Below are 19615 nucleotides of genomic sequence, written 5' to 3' on the forward strand. Positions count from 1 at the left end.
TAAGGAGCCCCCATGGACCCCTGCACTCTGCAGAGCGTCCACAGAGCTGCTGCCAACATTGCACCGGAGCTATGATGCACCATTAACACCTCCCTCGAAGCCGGCACTGCCCCTGATGACTGGAAGAGTGCAGAAGTCAAATACTGACCCATTTCTCTCCTCCCCTTAACATCCAAAGTCACTGAAATGATCATCAATATTCAACTAATCAAAGTTATAGAAGAGAACCCCATCCTTGATCCCTCCCAATCCGGATTCTGAAGCAACCACAGCACCAAGACTGCCCTACTCACCGCTACATATGACATCCGCACGCTCCTCAACCAGGGACACACCGTAGCCCTGATCCTGCTTTACTTCTCTGCAGCCTTCGAGACCGTCTCCTACAGCACTCTCACTTTCAGACTCCACAAAACCAGCAAACTGGGGTCTGCCCTCAACTGGCTCTGCTCATTCCTCATCTGCAGACCCCAAATAGTCATAATTCCTCCCCTTCTCTCAGAACCCACGACAATCAGCTGCAGAGTGTCCAGGGAATCATTGCTCTGCCCCACTATTTTCGACATATACATCAACAATGCTGTCATATTCAGACAGCATGGGCTCAGCATAGTATCCTATACCGATGACACCAAGCTCACCCTCTTCCTCACCAAGTTCCCCTCACCACCAGACTCAGCTTCTAGGAAGGAATGAAGGATGTCACAATGCGGATGAGCAGCAGCTGCTTAAAGTTCAACTCAGAGAAGTCAGAAGTCCTCATCCTTAGACCCTCTCCCCCTGCAAGGGACAGCACCTTGTGGCTCACCACCCTGGGCATTCCTCTCGCTCCCACGGACCATGCCCAGAACATCGGCATCATACTTGACTAACCCTTCTACATGACCTGACAGATCAACGTCATCACCTCCACCTGCTTCAAAACTCTCTGCATCCTTCGCAAGACCTTGAAATGGACCCCCCTAATAAAGAAAGACTGGACCCATACTCTCATTACCAGCAGACTGGACTACGGAAACGCTCTCTACACCGGGATCAACAAATCCCTGCCCGGCAAGCTCCAGTTTAAATAGAACACCGCAGCCAGACTCGTCCTGGTCGTCCCTCGACATGAACACGTCACCCCACACCAGATGGACCTCCACTCTCTCACCATTGAGAAAAGAGTAACCTTCAAGATGCTCACCCATGCCTACCAAATGCCTCCACAACATGGGTCCCCAATTTCTCAATGAGAGAATTGCTTTCCACATACCCAAGAAAAACCTCTGGTCGGCCAACCTTGCCCTTGCCAAAACCCTGTGCATCCGCAGAGCCAGAAAAGTTTCAGCAAAGACATGGAATAAGCTCCCCATCAACATTAGACACACACCCACTCTGCACATATTCAGGAAGACCCTCAAGACCTGGCTCTTTGACTGAGCAGAGCGGCTCCCCCCAGCGCCTTGAGACCCCTATGGGTGAGTAGCGAGCTTTACAATTGCCTGATTGATGTAAATCTGTTCAGTAGTTGCAGAGTTATTACAAGAAATTCCAATTTGTATATATTGGGAAGCGAACCTTCCCGATCTCATGCTGGGATCTGATTGGTGCAAAAAGAACAGATGATGGACGGAATTCTGAACAAATCAATCATTCACCCCAGTCACAGATCTGGGTTAAATGCATTGTTTTTATGCACGCCATGCCACTCCAGTTTAAACACAGACATACTCAAATCAGTCTTAACCCTGTTCCCTGCCTGAGATACCAGAACAGGTCCTCCCTGGACCAGAAACAATCATCCTGGGACCAGTTTTCGGATTTCTCCCCTCATCAGTCTTGATTCAGTCTTGATTCTGGTGGCGTGGCGAGCAGGGGACCCACGTCTGGGCATACCCCTCCCACTTTAGTGACAAATGCAAAAATAACAGAAGACGGATGGATTACTGAACAAATCAAACATTCACCCCCCTTCACAGATCTGGGTTAATCCATTTTTGTTTGCACGCCTGACTTGGGCCCCTTGCTCACTGTGCCACTGTATTGAAGCCTGGTTGATGAGGGGTGAAAGCCCAGAACCGGTCTTAGGTTGTTTGTTTCTCAACCAGGGAGGGCCGGGCTTGGCAGTCCGGGCTTGATTGTTCCCATTAGGAACATGGTCAAGACTGATTTGCGTATGGCTGTGTCTAAACTGGGGTGGCATGATGAGCAAAAGAATTATGGATTTAACCCAAATCTCTTGACGTGGGTGAATGTTTTAATTTGTTCTGTCTTGTTTGTCTTTTGAGTGTCTTTTGAGATCTGATTTTCTTCTTTTTTTTTTTATTTTTTTTTATTAAACGAAAAAAGAAACACATTACAATACGCATTGCAGAGTAGGTTTTAAACATAAAGTAAGAAAAAAAAACATTATTGAAAAATATCTTTGCACATCCATATAAATGATCAGATGAGGAATACTAAAGTAGCAGTTTTAAAACATAAAAAAATCGTAATTGTAAAATGTTAATTTGCTGAGGCACTAAAATCTAAAATCAGGTTTTAATGTAAATATGCTGCTTTTATTAACATTTCTTCAAGCATTCCTATTTTGGAAAAAATACTATAATTACATGGGTGTTTCTTTGGAAATGTTTTTTTTAAAATAGCATTCTTCTAAAACATTAGCAACTAGATTGAAGTTTAGAAAGACATCACAAGCAGTTCCGGATCAATACATCAGTGAATGTAATTGTAGTACAAAAATTGTTTGGAAAATGACTTTTTTCTAAATTGGTTTGGCACCTTTATCATTATGCAGCCTTCTTGCAGTATCATTCATTACGTTAGCTTTCTTTGATTTGCTTAGTGCCTTTTTAAACTCTGTATTTTTCAAAGTGTATATAATTGGGTTACACAGTGGAGTAACAGCTACATATGACATAGACATTATTTTGCTCTCTTTATTTGAATATGTGGATATCGGCCGCATGTACAAAGAACAGAGGGATGCATACAATAAAACAACCACAGTAAGGTGGGAGGCACACGTGGACAAGGCCTTGTCCTTCCCACTCTTGGATTTGATGTTCATAATTGAAGCAGCAACTTTGCTATACGATATGATGATTAAAATAAATGACATCATTCCTATTACAGATCCACAGATGTAAATGAGTGTCTCATTGTTGAAAATGTCACTGCAAGAAATTTTCAACAAGGCAATCAGATCACAAAAAAAGTGGGTAATTGTGTGGGATTTGCAGAAAGAGAGCTTGGTCAAAAGCCCAATATGTGGAGCTGCATTTAGAAGCCCAACACCCCAGCTTCCAGCAGCCAACCACATGCACACAGCCTTGTTCATGATGGTCATGTATCGCAGAGGATTGCAGATAGCGACATAGCGATCATAAGCCATGACTGTGAGGAGAAGGACTTCAACTGTTACCATGTCTAGGAAAAAAAACAGCTGTACTAGACATTCAGTAAATGACACCACCGTGCCCTCCAGAAAGAAGTGGGCCAGCAACTTTGGAAAAAGGACTGAAACGTAACAAATATCAAGGAAGGACAAATGTGTCAGGAAGAAGTACATAGGTGTCTGCAGATGTGCGTTTAAGTAAATTGTTGTCAGGATAAGAAGATTTCCTGCTAAAGTTAACAGATAAACTATTAGAAATGCAACAAAAAGTGGAATTTGCAACTGCGGAATATCTGAAAATCCGACAATTAAAAAATATTCAGTTGAGCTTTTATTTTCTTTATTCATTGATCCAGAAATTCAGCAGTGCTAGAACTTAAAGATAATCTGTGGATAAAATAAAGTGAAGTTAATTGATCTGATTGATTAATACTTGGCATTAACAAATGAAACAAATGAAACATTGTGAGCACAGAATTACTATTCTAACATGTATAATATTGTTTGGTCTCCTCTAATTTTAAGTGTAATTTCTTTTTTCGACATGTTTTCTTCTTATACCTGAATCACTGGGAGTGCCATTCTTAAAACATGGTACGACAGTTAGCATTCTTCAACCAGAGGTCAACCAGAAAATGTTGTATTAACACTAACAGTTAATTGTGACATTTAAGTACTGATTGCTAGAGTAAGTAGAAATGTTTTCCTCAATGAATCAGAACAATCAGTAACTTATGCAGTGCCTCGTTTCATCACGTTTCAGTAATAAAATACTCTGCAATCTCTGACACTTCCTTTAATATCATTCTGTATGCAAATAGTTAGAGCTATATACAACTCTAAAACAAATGGCTCTCAGATGTACAGAGCTGTGTTCTAAGACTGTTCAATAAAACACAAAGCCTGACTAAGGTTTGTTGGAGCAAGTGCTCTGCCCTAAAGTGGCGGCACTCCTACTAACCACACTGGCAGCTTACATGCCTCTAAATGATGGTGGACATTTGTTCTGCACACAGCTACTGGCAACCATGTATGGGACAATCTGCAAGACATGCAGAAGTGGGCAGGGACAACAATACAATAAAAAACTTCTCCATGTTTAGGCCAATTCTTTGTGTTTGCTTTTTCAGAAACAAACTCCTGCATATGTTTATGGATGTGAGAAAATAGTGCTAAGAGTAACACAACAACAGGGAAGTTTTTCTGAACTTACACCTGCAGCAAAATCAGAGAAGCCCCTTTGTCAATACAATCTATCCGACGTTAAGAATCACATCTGATCTACATGGCATGCTTGCCAGCAACATCATAACCACCACCTATAGGGATGTTTGTAAGACTCATTGAGAAATTTTACAAATACATGTACATTTTGTGGCTCAACCAGTAGCAACCTTTTTAGGCATTTTTTATTGCATCTATGCTGATCCTAAAGGCCCTTCCTTAGCAGCTTTGAATTTATTATCTGAATGTGAGAATACTACAACCTTTCTGAATGATGCAATTGGGTTCCCACTTTAATTTGTATTAGTTTTAGACAACATTATTCTTCTCTTGGTGACCCTTTGCAATGCCTCTTTTCTCCCGTCATCAGTCCTGAGTTTTGGAAACGGGTGTTACCTCTATTAAAAATTCATACTGCAGACTCTACAGAACCTCCTAATTGTCATAGTTTTATCTCACTCCTGTTCTCTAAACTCATGGAGAAATCTATTAATCAATTGATTTCATACAACTTGGAAATCAATTCTAAATTGACATCTTGCAGTTGGTCTTCTGCCACAGTCCTGTGACCGCTCTGCTTGTTGCTACTGATGATCTCAGGATCTGTTGTGCCCCTGTCTTACTCAAGTCTTGTTGACTAAGTGACTAATTGTGACTTAACTCAATCATAAAGGTCAACTCTCAGCAATACCCACCATTTATGGTCCTCAAGGAACACGCACACTCATCTCCAGCATTTAAGGAAAGATGTTGACTGCCTGTTTCAGGAACTATATTGCCACAAGGTGCATGTAAAATGGGCTGTATGTTCCTTTTACCTGTTACAGGCAATTAGTAGTGTCTCATTACATGACTGTACTGTATTTTTCCACATTTTCATTATGTTGAACGACATTTGAATTCCCCTCTATCCACGCCAGACAGTACCATGTGGAGGCAGTAAGCTGTCTGCAGTTTTGTGATGTTTGTAGCAATGGAAGACAGTTTAGCTATATCTCTGACCTAAGAATGTGACTGAAGAGTTCCTGCAATGAAACTATGGAAAATATATGTTTCATTGTATTATCTACACACTTCAGAGACCATATCAGGAGTTATCTTGGACAACCCGGAATCCATTTTTTTTTTCAGAGATAATATTGGCAGCTGGGAAAACAGCTCTGAGGGAAAAGAAGATGTGAGATGCAGCACAAATAGAAAACAATGTAGAGATGAATAGAGCAGGTTGGAAGCTTCATTTAGGAGTTAATCATTTTGTTAATATCAACTGAGAGTCCATCATTGTAAAATGCTAGTAATTAAAATTTCACTCTCGATCCCTCACAACCGTCAAAGGAGAGTATGGCCTCTCAAAACTAAAAATAGAGTAATTATGAAAAATGGGAGGAAGCAGACTCATAGTAATCCAACTCATGCAGAAAGATGCACTATCATTAAATTACACAATTTATGTTACCCCAGGAACACTGCACACTAATTCCTGGAATTTAAGGAGGGATGTTGATTGCTTCTTTTGGAAACTATATTGCTCAGACCAAAGCTATGCCTCAGTTGCTAAAGAAGTATGTACTCACTGTGACTATTACAAGTCACAGTCAAGTAAATAATAGTAGCCAAATGGGGGTACTGGAGTGTCCCATGTTTCATTGTATTCAATGACAGATGTATTCCACTCGATCCAAGCCAGATAGAATCATGTGAAGTTCGGTAGTAATCTGTACGGAGTTTTCTACTCTTTGAATCAATGAGAGCAGGGTACTACATCTTCAATGTCTTTGATCTAGAGTGAGAGTTACAAATTGAAACTGAATTCACTTATGATAAAAATATGCAGGTTCCACACTTGTGGTGAAGTGGCTCTCAGCCTACATGTGCTGCCATGACCTTTACCTCAATTGGTTCTCCTGAAGGAACAAGTTCACGCCAACTGTCTGCTCATCAAATCCCTATCAGAACATAAAAAGTTAGATGTTAAAGTTAAGACAAGAACTTTGTTTGTACTCTACCAGGTCTGTCGCCCGGAAACTTTAGTCTGTTACTGTTAATCTTTGCTCCACATGGTGTCCTTGGGTGCAACAATTCAACATTATGTGGTTGCTCTCAGAATTAGGAGTGACTGGCTACAGTGTCTTGCCCTGGCTACAGAGACATTTGCAAGATTTACAACAAGAGCATTCCTTCCCCCACACCTCCTCATTACCCAGACCAACAAAAGAAACCACAGACAAGTCCAAAGTAAATTTCAAGATGAGTCAGAGAAAGACCAAATCACATTAGCTGCTCCGCATCTCCAACTACTTCAGACACCTGTCTGCTCAAACCTCTGGCTGAGGCCACGCCTTAAATTAGTACTTCCAATTCTCACTTTGTGTGATACTGGCTCTTTCTCAGTGACAGTAGACAAATACTGGACCCATTTGCTGCTGTATGGCTAAGAGAGCCAAGAACAGTGCCATAAGTGTCAGTCAGGCTGAACATGGTGGTAGCAAGACTTCTATATGAGTGTTAATCTGGCTGCCAAGGAGGTCCCATCGTGATGTAGACTGATAGCTCGCTCCACCAATCCTGGCTACTCTGGACTGTTGACAAAGCATCCACTACTAATTGAAATTATCACTGTGGCTGAACTGAATTGGCAGCGCCAATTAGGGTAGAGCGGGGTGTCAGGCAGGGTTGCGTCCTGGCCCTTACCTCTTTACTCTCTATAAAAAAATGGTTTAGAAAAAGCTATGCTGGAGGGGTGCCAGGACCTTTCTCTACTTCAAAACCGTCCTATTCCTGCTCTCCTCTACGCGGACAACACTGTGATAATCGCCTGCATCCCCCTGAAACTCACTCAACAGATATAACACCTTCATGTCCAACCTCGATTTAAAAATTAACATCAAAAAAACTTTTATAATGAGTTTTGGGCTTAGGCATAAAAAAAGAGAGACATCTTTATCAACAATTCAAGGGTGGAAAACACGACTTCTTACCCCTATCTTAGAATCCTAATAGATGATAAAGGTTCATGGAGAAATGCAATTGAAGCAAGAAAGCTGTTGTTTTTAAGGTCAACTATGGCGTTAGTTAGTTTTACCCAGAGGCTAGGAAAAAGACCTCCCGCTGAAATGATCTGTATATATCAGGCAAAATGCATCAGCACTGCTATTTACGGATCAGAAAGTGGAGAATAGCTTCCTGAGTTTTATCATTGCTGTCCCACAAGGCACTTGGACCTTCGGTTGCCACTCAGAATTAGGTTTGCCTTTTATTACTGACATCATAAAGATGCAGCCAATCCTGTTATGGTCATCAACTAAGTTAGTTCTCTCTCAAAGTCTTTTGAAGGACTGCCTTACTCTTGAAAACTCTGTAAAGATTGGTTAGCTCCGGTACGTTAAGAAGTTCTAGTACGATTTAGGCCTAGAAAAATATTACCATAATCCCCCACTAATTGCAGAGTTGCCAAGAAAAAAGTTGAAAACTCATTGCCTGTGTCATCTAGCGGACCTACGTTTGGCTTCTGAAGCCAACAAACCCTCAGTGCAACACTGCTGGTTGATTCAGTCATCTGTGGCCATTCAGCCCTATTTAGTTTGGAATTTGAATGGCTATGACAGGTTTCTGTTGACCCGATTAAGGTTTAACATCTTCCATCGCTTGGTCAGCTTTCCAAAAATTAACGATTGGTCAAAGTTGCTACCTCCTTGCCCCTGTGATGACATGTCAACCCAATCTTTAATTCATTTGACCCTTTTTTGTAAATTGAGAAAGAGTTGGCTAGTTCCAATTTTAAAAGGTTTAGGTTTACGCCAATGCCGCTCTGCCTTCATAGTCCTTCAACTTTTGGATTCTGATTGGTTTGCACTAAATATTGCAGTATTTTTTTAATTTTGTATTCGTCATAGGAGTAACCTATAACACCAGGAAGATGCACTTTCAACTCCGTTTTTAATTCTGTACTTTAAGATTTTTACTGGAATCATAGTGTCTTTTTTAGAAAACGTTTTTAACTGTCATAAATGTAACCAGTTTATTTATGTACTTTTATTGGTTTTTCTTAAATGAAACCGAATAAAGTAATTTTGATTTGATTTTGTGGCTGAACTCACTCTACAGACGTTGTGTTGAAGTATGTGCTTCCAAGCTGTACCTCAATAAAAACTACTGCAAAGATTATGAGAACACTGCTCTTTTACGTGCCAATTTCCAAGGACTGCAATGATGTTTCTTTTACCCACATGATGTATGACGCTCTCCAGGGCTGTGAAGAGCAAAAATAATGTGACAAGAGTGGGTTTTAAAGTGACAAGATACTATATTAGGCCACTAAATTGCAGGAAGAGTTGCTGCAGTGGCCCCACCCACTTCTTGGATTTGCTGCCAAAGCACAACTGTCAACATTGATATCCACCCTTGAAGTAAAGATACAAAGACAAAGGACTCACTGTCTCAATTGCAGGAAGCAGAATCTAGACAGGAAATATGAGCTGAAATCTTAGCTTCCCTTACTTGGCCACAATGTGTGATCGTGGGGATATTCACATTACATACCTATTCCTTGTTTTGATTAACTGGCAAATTGGGAACAGACTTGAGTTAATTGACATAACAAATATGTGGTGGATTCCCAACCACAGATTATAATATTACTTTTTTGCAATTATAATAATTTGCACCCTCAAAATGACATGTCTTTGGGTTACTTCTTTCATCTTCACTTTCAATTGTATTGATAAGGATTATGTGTAAATGTTACTCAATTGCCATCAACAGCACAAAGAAGTACACAGATGAATCCCTGCCACTTCAGTATCAACGAGGCTGTCTAGTTGGGCGTTCTGGCATTTCCCAGATAGTCTGCAAACTGGGGTACTACTTTTAGGGCTGGATAGGGATTTTGTTCCTATGCACTGAAAACTCTTAATTAATATGTTGAGGAAATGTGTTGTAATATGACCACCCATTAGAAAGGGCTGGGTATGCCAACTACTCTCCCTGCACAGTGCAATAGGGGGAAGAGGCCTGAACAATGTTGACAAGGTTCTTTTTGGTCCCAAACTAGCACTGTGAAATGTAGACACTTTATTCGGAGTGAGCAATGGATTAAACTAAATTAATGGTGAGGTGCATAAAAGGTGCCTTTCTCAGTGGCATAGTGATATATCTGACGGTCAGCTGCCTCTGACGCTATTCAATCTTCTTCGACCAAGTCTGCTTCTGCCATATAAAAACTCACTGCCACTCTTAGGCACATTCTACTAGATTTCCACTCCTTGCAAGTTAACCATGAACCTAAAAAGCAGTGTCAAAGCCAATAGATTTGGCTCTTGTAAGTGCATGCACACAAATATATAACACGCAAAAACCCTACACAGTCACACTGCTACCCTCACACAGGTAGATTACCCTTGCTGCACTCATACAGGCTTATGCCACACAACACCCACACATGGACAACTTTCAAACTGTAGACTACTTACCCTGCACGTATAATCCTTCATTCTCACGAAAACACCCCTCTCAATACACTCACAAAAGACGGAGGCTATTCTGCATTCACATATGCACACTGCTCACACAGAAAAAGTGCATAGTAGTAAGGATTTGAGATTGGAGAGGGGTTGGCATAGGAAAATAGATTTAGATTCTAGTGCATCAGTCCATCAGTACAGTTCAAAGAACTTGAAGTAAGCTACACGGAAGCCTGTATGCCCACTAAGGTAATCTTAATCTCCCATTTGCCATACTTTGACCAACACTGCAGACTTTATGAGTCTGGCCTTGGTGAACTTCTGCGAGGATGAGTAATGGCAACAAAAAAAGCCCCATGTACCAGCTGAAAAAAAGAAGGTACTGCTTTTTTGCAGTGTAAGCACAAACTAAAATCATTAAAGAAAGAAAGTAAAACAAAACAAAAATAACTAAACTAAATTTGCATGGTGTATTTTTCTTTTAAATTAATGCTTCTCACTGGTCTGCTGTCTTGGAACAGTAAAATGTAATGAAGTATGCAGAATTCTTTTCAAGATGGTGGCATGGTTTAGAACCTTATGATAATGATGCTTGGGGCTCTGCAAAAGAAAATTGTTGTTCAGTGCCAATGGCAGCAGAGCTGCTTGTACTCTCATTACTCAATTACACAAGCCTGTGTTTGGGTTCGAACTGAGGTCGGACTTCTCTGAATGCAGAGTGACACAGAGTAAGTAATGAAAATACTGTAAATCAGAATATCTGACACCATAAAGGGCCAGTAGTTGGCTTATCTAAAGCCAACTTTATTTTAATCAGCATTATTTACTGTTCATGAGAAAACATGAGGCTGGTGAGACAGTGAAAACAATATTATTTTCAGACCTAAAATACACAGAAATATTAATGGCACAGGGTCAGGAGTGCAGATGCTGTTTTGATCGCACACATTAGACATAGCGCACTGCTCACGCGAATCACAATCTTCCCTGAAAGACATGGAACACATGTGATACTGCAGGGCAGTGCAAGGTGTATTCAAGGACATGGAACAAGTGTGGTACTGCAGGGTCAGCCTGTGTAAGCTTCCTTCAAAGACATAGAAAAGGTGTGGCAAAGACACTGGGATGCACCATTTAGTTCCTCTCTCCTATACAACAACGAAGCAGAATTTCAGATTTGGTACAAGTGTAAGGAACAACACTGGGGTGTATGAGCACAAGCTTGACTCACACTCATAGTAAAGCCTCCACACAGAAAACATGCACAGCATCAGGCAGGAGTAGAGGCTTCCCTGACACCCACAGAACACATTGTGATCCAGTCAAAAAAATTCAAATGTTCCTCACATGCACATAACATGGACAGAATGTGCAGCAGCAGTCCAAAAGTGTGTGAAAACACACAAATACACACAGTGTGCAGAGTTTGACAGCAGTGAAAATTTCCCTCACACTCAGCATGGGTAAAGAGGGTCATCAGGAGTGCAAGCTAGGATTTCCTCACATATAAAACAGGCAGCAGCATTAAAGACTGCGTCAAGCACAGGATACTCATAGTAAAATATTGGGACGGTGAGCCACTGAAGGTTCAAACCTGGTGGTTGGATCTGGTTCAGTGTGAGGTCTTCTTGAGCGCTCAATCCCAAGATTAGCTGAGCTTTTATGTGCCTTCTGCCTGCAACGCACGCTCAAACTTCATGCCCTACGAATGAAAGACAAACCTCTTAGTTCACCGATGGCCTTTTCATCAGAGTGGAGAATAGGGCCAAAAAAGTGTCTATGTTAATCTATAAAAAATCACTTTTACTAAACACCTCTAAATGCAGTGCTATAATCTGATGTACAAAGGTGAAAAGCTTGTCAAAAATTATATTTTTAAGCATATTTTTTGCACCATTCCATACCAAATGATCTCGAAGCTCAGTTTGTGTTTTGACTCATAGAGCTAAGGCAGCAACTTTCCTTGGCTCTCCATGTTAATGTGTTGTCTCACTTACTTCTACTACAGTATCGCGTATAATGGTTACCCAAGTTGACCCTTTCTCAATGTCTCACTGCGGGGGCAACATATTATTTTCTGAGATTCTGGCTGGTTTCCAGGGGTTTCAGAAGATCATTTGTTCATTAGTGACCTCAAGAGGTTTGTTAAAGTTACCCCTGTTTTTTTCTTTAGCATAAAATGAAACAAAGACCACTCCAGTCATTCATGTTCCCAGTCCCAGCTCTCTTTACTAAGGAAGTCTATGGGTCACAAGGACAAACGTTTTTGCCGGTCGCAAATGAGCTGATTCCCCGAATTGGTCAATTTCCAAATGCAAAATGGCTTTGTGGGATGTAGAAAGCCCTATTTGCAATTCAGTGACCTATTACCAAATCGCAGTGGTATGTGCGATTGTTTTTCAACTGAAATGCTGTTGCAAAACATTCGTAATACTACCTACACTGAACAAATGAAAAAAAAATGTTTCAGCACTTTTTTAAAAAATGCATCCCATTCTTCTTTGAGGAAAATTGGCTTTAATATTCATGAGGTAGGTCCTTTCACGACCATCAGAGCAGGGCCGGGCCAAGGCTTGTTCAAACAGTGCAGCTGCACAGGGTCGCCAAATCCCAGGGGCCGCCACGACGAGGATCGGATCGGAAGGATCACTGGTGGCCCCCTGGCAGGATTTGGCGGCCTCCGGGCAATGCCCGAGCGTTGTTGTTACTTGTTTTCACTGACTCAGTTTCACTTGCCGGCCCCAGCCTGCCAGCACTTTTCCCACTTCACTGCTCGGGACACAGGCTGTGTTCTCTGCTTTCGTGGATAAACTGCAGCTGTTCTGGAAACAGCAGAGGAATCCCCGCCAATACCTCTGCTCCAGCTGTCAGCCTGGGGTGGGGTAGTTTAAAAATAAAATACAAACCTACCTGACTAGTCCAGGGTCCCACGTTGGCGCCTCTAAGTTCTGGAACAGTGACATGAATAACCCAGTCCTGCGCGGTGTCTGGAGACTCAGCCAATCCAGACACTGCATTAGCAGCGCCAGGATACTCTCTGCCCATAGAAGACCGGAGGTTGTTGCATGAAGCAACCCTTGGTCTCCTAAGGGAAGACTAGTAGTGTGCATGTTCGGGCTGATCGTAACAATGATCAGCCCACAACGTAACATGTGCACTATTTGCTGCTGCACTATGCTACCCTGACCTGTAGGCTGTCACTCAGTCAAACACCAGTCCCACCCGAGTCCTACCCCCTTAGCGTCCAATTGCCTCAGGCGTGCAGCGTCAGTGAGCCAGAGCCGTGACTCCGGACGCGAGTTAATGTATTTTTCATTATTGATGAATGTTAGGTGACTGTATTTTCTGGAAGATGGGACAAGGTTAGTGGGGCAATGCCCCGGCTCCCCCAATGGACGCACCGCCACTGGCCGACTCACGGAAGGAGTAGGCGAAGTTGCAGACATTCTTTAGTGAGATAGGTCTCAGGTTTCCACCTTGTAATATACCTGCTTAATGAATTATGCACCATCTTTAAGGAATTGCATGGATGGTAACTGCAAGGTATAAGTTTAGAAACAGTGCTTTTTGCTCAGTATTTCATTATTCCAATTTTTCCCAAAAGTGTTCCTTAATAAAGACGCATTAGTAGTAATTGCTTTTATACACTGTTATCAGTTTAATTACTCGTGTAGATAATTCATCTAGCATTCAGACAGTGGATGTGAAGCTCTTATATTCAGGGATTAGAAAATTCAAAACCTGGCTGCCTTCAGTCATCTTTTAAGGACTTGTGTAACATGCACACATGTCCCTTTTTCCTCCTGTAATGCACCTTGTGCAACTTCATGTATTTTGTTTATTCACAATTGTCGCTTTTGCCAATTGTAGCTTAACGTTTGCCTATGTAATTTGTTCACTTGTAATTTTATCCTCATGTTTCACTACTGTTCCTAGCAGCGCGCGTGCCCGCATTTTCGCTTTTTTTTTCAAACAGGAAGACTTTTTTTCAAGGGCCAACAACAATTAAAAGAATGATTTGAGCGGAAAGCTAGGGCTTATGGCAAGTGTGACTATGTGTGTGAATTATATGAGTGCACAAACCATAGATTGCTTAAAAACAACAAGAAAATGGCGCCTTGTTAGAACACCGCTGCTGGCATAGTTCCTTCGCCAAAACACATAACATTTCAGAGCCAACTGGATTAGGTCTTTTTTTGGGGGGAAGGCAGAGCAGATTTTTTGTAAGGATGAAAGGCTTCCTATCTGGGCTCTCACTGGACGTGCTCCTTGTTGTTTTTGAAGTCCGCTCGGGTATTGGTACAGTGCCCTCTCACCAGTCTATGGGAGACAGGCAGCTAGCTGGTGGCAGCTATGATTAGTGAGTGGAACAGGGGGGCTTATTTGCAAGCCCATTGCGCGACCAGTGCGTCACTTTTAATATGGGAAAAAGTGGCGCACCGGCAGTGCAAGCGGCTTGTAAATAAAATAAGCCCCAGGGTTTTTACTGGTATCCTTGGTCCATGCCGTAAGTCGTGAGGGGGTGACACCATGAGTTACCCGCACCGGGTGACACCAACCCTAGTGACGCCACTGTATATAGGCATAGAAATCATAACCATATTTAGACTTGGCTCTGCCCCGTCCGGACCCCCTCTTCCGGGGCCCCCACCTACGCTTCCTGCACAGGGCCACCATGAGCCTAGAGCCGGCCCTGATCAGAGAATCGCAAATGAAACTAAAATGAGTTTGATACATTTCAAGAAGCAACTTTCTAATTACGATTCACAGGAAATCCCAATCAGCAACATGATAGTTCAAAGTTTCATACATATGGCCCTATGTTCTTTTCCTGGCTGCCATAGTCTTTCCCCCCACCCGTGAGGCTGAACACAGTGATTACTGTCACTGTCGCATCTTCAGAAGTCATGAGCAGCATGAGCATCACTTCTTCACTGATCTCTGTTGACTTCAGATGGCTGCGACCGAATGGTGCACTCTACATTTACAAGAGTGGGCATGCGCACTTCTCAGCCATTCAGTGCATGTAATGAGGCCTGTGCAGTGCCCTTGCAGGTGCTTCGGTGGATTCTGATGCTCAAAGTCTGACTCCTGCAGCTAAGGATGTTGGTCGGAGCTAACAGCAAGTTCAGTGCTCTGAGAGCTCCTTTGGCCCCAGTAGACAGTGGTGCAGACTGGTGATGCTGCCATCAATGTGAGACCATTGACCTCATAGGAAAACGGAAAATCCAAGCATCAAACAAATTACAAGTGTCACTACCGAGCCACGCCCAGTTTAGCAGGAGAGAGTTATGGGTGTAGTATGTAGCATGTTTAGCATTTAAGAGCACCCCGCACCAAGCATATCACTACGGCGTGGTGTGGTAGCCACTGTCATGTACATGGAGCACATTCCATTGAAATGATCACCTAAATTGCATCACATACAATTTAACCTAGAAAAACAATAGAGATCAAACAATGAATTGTGGAACTTGGGTATTCAACGAATGTTTATCATTTGCACACAACCAAGTAAAGTGTTTTGATAGGTTGAACCTATTAATATCTTTATTTTCATCACACTTTAGAATTAAATATATATGTGCAGTTCATGTATAGGTTTTAAACTGTGTTTTGTGTCAAAAGGAAAGGACAGCTAACAGCCTTTCTTTCACACCAAGAAGATTTTAAAAAAGTTCACACTTTCAGTAAAGGAGAAAAAAGTAAACATCAGTCACTATGTTGCAAGAAGATGAAAGCAATTTGTCAGAAGATTAGACTAACATCTGTCTTGGAAAACACAGCAAATGTGACAAGTTATATAAACAAAAATAAAAGTCACCTTTAATGCTCGTTCACCTCTTGAACTTCATCATAGTTATTTGAGTGCCCTTTCAGGGCTCGGTGGGGTGTTGTAGTTGGGCATCCCCCCATGTCTGGGCCCGGTGCACTGCACCAGCTGCACCACTGGAAGATACTCCCCCGGCTATATCAAAACACCCCAAGGCAGCTGCGACTGTAGTGTTAAAGAGACAATGTACTCTATGAACTGTCACTGGGTCGACTTTCGCGCATGCTCCTTGGGAAGTGAGTGACTCCTCATGTATGAGAATTGTGCACTTTTATGTACTGACTTTAAATAGCTGAAGAGTGCCCTGGAAACTTTTCAGCTTTTAAACAGAGCCGCTCTCCACTCTCCACCGTCCATGCACTTTATTGCAACAGCGCCTCGGCAGATCCACTGCTCCCCCTGCAGTGCTGTGTGCCCTCTGCGTGCCCTCTGCCTGCCACTGTGTGCCCTCTGCCTGCCACTGTGTGCCCTCTGCGTGCCCTCTGCGTGCCCACTGTGTGCCCTCTGCGTGCCCACTGTGTGGCCTCTGCGTGCCCACTGTGTGCCGTCTGCGTGCCCTCTGCGTGCCCACTGTGTGCCCTCTGCGTGCCCTCTGTGTGCCCTCTGCCTGCCAGTGTGTGCCCTCTGCGTGCCCACTTTGTGCCACACATCATCCTAAACCAGGCAGAACCCATTGTCTGGACAGTGCTGCACGTGAACGATGCTCTCTACGGCCCTGAACCCCAGAAAGCGAAGAGTTTATGTGCACGGCTGTGAATTGTGCCAAGATCACGTCACATACACCAGGAGCTCTTGGCAAACAGAGCTTTGCTGGTAGATAGCACTATTTTGTGAGCGTCATATGTTGAACAATAAATGTGTCCTGCTAGGGCGAGATAAACTCCTGACTGAGTGATAGGATGGAAGCCAGCTGCAGCAAATAAAATATTAAATTGAGTACAATACACTAAAATAAATAAGTTAAACATTTTATGCCGCCATCGCTTTCTTCCCCCAGCACCTGTCGTGCTCTTGAGAAGCCACAGGGAGCAGTGGGAGTTTGTACTTGTTATTATCTTAATACTTTTGTTAAATATTGTGTATGTGTTTAAGCGGTGTGACGCAGTCAGGAAAATAACAGAGACAAATCCCTCTGTGGCTTCCTGATGAGAAGAAAATGGGTCAAGAACCGGAAAACTTTCCATTTCTACGCTTCCTTTGAACAAGGTCTACTTACCTTTGATAAAACACAAGTCGCACCTGAAAGAGGAGAAACATACACGCTGCAAAGTGTTATCACTGCAGAAAGAGATGTGGTGAGCTGAGACAGAGATGCAGAGAGAGGGCCAACATCTGGCTTCAGAGACAAGAGAAAGCAGCCAGAGCAGGAGCAGAGACACGACAGGACCGTAACTTTTCTTCCCAAATAAAATGATGGGGCAAGAGTGGAGATAGAGCAAACATGAGCTGAGAGCGGGCAGAAGGAGCTCATGGATACACCGGGAGATCTTTTACGGTTCCATGCTTTTATAAAGCACCACTACTCCAACCTTCACTGGGCCTCCCGCAGGACCTGGTCTCCGATGCCCAGGTCAATAAGCATCATGCATTGTTTTTCAAGTTATGCTCGTTGGCCTGGAAAAAATAATATCATGAAAAGTAGGGTTCTGAAAATAAAGGATTACACAAAAAAAAACAATTTATTTCAAATGATAATAGGGAAAATGAAGAAGTAATACTCTGAGGTACAAAAAGTTATTGTTGGGCATATTATCAACAACTTGCGCATATTTATTGCTAAATAAGTTTAGCGACTTTTTTCATCGCTGCGCATCGCAGGATTTTATCGGAGAGATAACGTGCTATTAGCAACGTTTATCTCCAAAGCGATAAAATATCCGGCGATAGCGGCAAAATGCGTGAATATTGCTGGAAATACAGTGATATTTAGGCATTATCGCTAATAGGGACTTAGCCTGAATACCCACCTCCCTTTGGATATACAGGCTAAGAAATGGTCCGAGCAGGCGTTAGAATTCAGTGATATTCGCGCTTAGCGCAAATTTTTCTGTTGTTACGCCTGCGTTGATAATAGGCGATAGCGATGTTAGCAACTGCTTTTGGTCACTAACAGGTTGGGTACGCCCACTTTGCATGTCATTAGCGATAAAAATCGCTGACATGCAAAGCGGGCCCCAAACCGCTCGCTATCACCTAAAATCTTTCGCTAACTGATGTTAGCGACAGCTTGCTAATAGGGCGATGAAATTATCTCCGCTTTGCGGCCGAAAACAGCTGCAAAAGCGGCAACAATTTCATTTTGCCTGCCCTGGTAATATGCCCCTGTGACTTTTATACATTTCTATGTGAAAAAAACTAATATCTTGATCGAGAATGTAACAATCTTTGCCCTTTACTATTTCTAGTATGTTTTCTTTCTGGAACCCTGGCCTTTTCCTCCTACGTTAACCTTAAACAGAACCCTTTACCTGTAGGTCGTCCTCTTTCAGCCCTAAACAGAACATACTATAACCATTGTTCTAAGCCCTACCACATCCTTTCGCCCTCCCATGCCATATTTGGTCATGATCCTTGATCATAACCATTAACCTTATCGTGGCACTTGGGACTTTGTATATATGTGCTTCATGTTTTTTTTTATTTATTGAACTTAGGACCGGATATACAAACATTTTGTGCTGTATTCCCGTCACAAAATTGACATGAACAGTACTTTTCACCGCAAAGCTTGTTTAATGCTGGAAAGTTGCCTAAAAGTAACACACAATCATGTGAAGCACCTCTTTGCATTACTTAGCATCAAGAGATCATTACATGGGTGGTATATAGGCATTCCCATGCAACCGCTCATGAATTTCACTCAAAACTATGTACCAAAAATCTGAGATGGTTTTTGCATCCAAAATTAACTCCACTTGTAAGCAGATGTTAAAAGGGGTAAGGTCTTCATTCCTCATCTCTTTTCTGACTTTGCATGTGTGCTGTACATTACACATAGAGTAAGACTTTTTTTTAAATTGTCTAGGCATAGTATTTTGAACTGAAAGAGAATCCTTCTACTACAAACCCTGTGCTAGCCATATGCACAAACCCTTGCACTATGGTGCAAAGATGTGCGTGTTGCTCAGCAGCAAAATTATGCGCTGGCAGTAGGGAGAGGGGAGATTTACATATCTTTTGCTTTATTCTTCTCACACTACTCAGTGCAGAATTTTTTTGCAGCTGCACTGCATTGCATGAGAATTTAGTAACTCTGACCCTAACCGTATGTTTAAAAAGGCATTTATTTTGATTGCAACTTTTACTGTTTTCAAATACGCCTGTAAAAGAATATGTTTTGAGAAAACCTTAGGAGCCAGATTATATATATTTTCAAGCAATGCAGCGCTGCAGCCAAACATGCTCTACAGATACAACATATCTACAGAGATATGGCTCTCGCCACACTCCCTAGCGCTGGTGTAGAATTTTAATGCAGAGCGCCGTGCACAAACCTTTACTTCAGAGTGCAACGGTGTGTGCAGGAGTCTAGCACGTTTGTACTGGAAAGATTCCCTTCCAGTACAAAACCATGTTTTAAAAAACTTTTTCTACTTTTATGTGTGTGGTACCGTGCAGCACACATGCAAAGTCAGAAAGGAAAGAAGAAAGTAAAATAGTAACATTTCTCCTTTTAACTCCTCCTTTCAAGTGACGTCTATTTATGCTGCACAACTC

General features: G+C 42.3%; 1 protein-coding gene across 1 annotated transcript; it reads right to left on the reverse strand.

The window, feature by feature from the left end:
• Positions 1–2749: 2749 nt before the first annotated feature.
• On the reverse strand, positions 2750–3730 carry LOC147700797 (olfactory receptor 8G17-like). Its single transcript, XM_086929238.1, has one exon. The coding sequence runs from the start codon at positions 3728–3730 to the stop codon at positions 2750–2752; it is 981 nt and encodes a 326-aa protein (XP_086785364.1).
• Between the last annotated feature and the right edge of the window lie 15885 nt (positions 3731–19615).

The sequence above is a fragment of the Lissotriton vulgaris genome, chromosome 7, assembly GCF_964263255.1.
Source record: "Lissotriton vulgaris chromosome 7, aLisVul1.2, whole genome shotgun sequence".
Lineage (NCBI taxonomy): Eukaryota > Metazoa > Chordata > Amphibia > Caudata > Salamandridae > Lissotriton > Lissotriton vulgaris.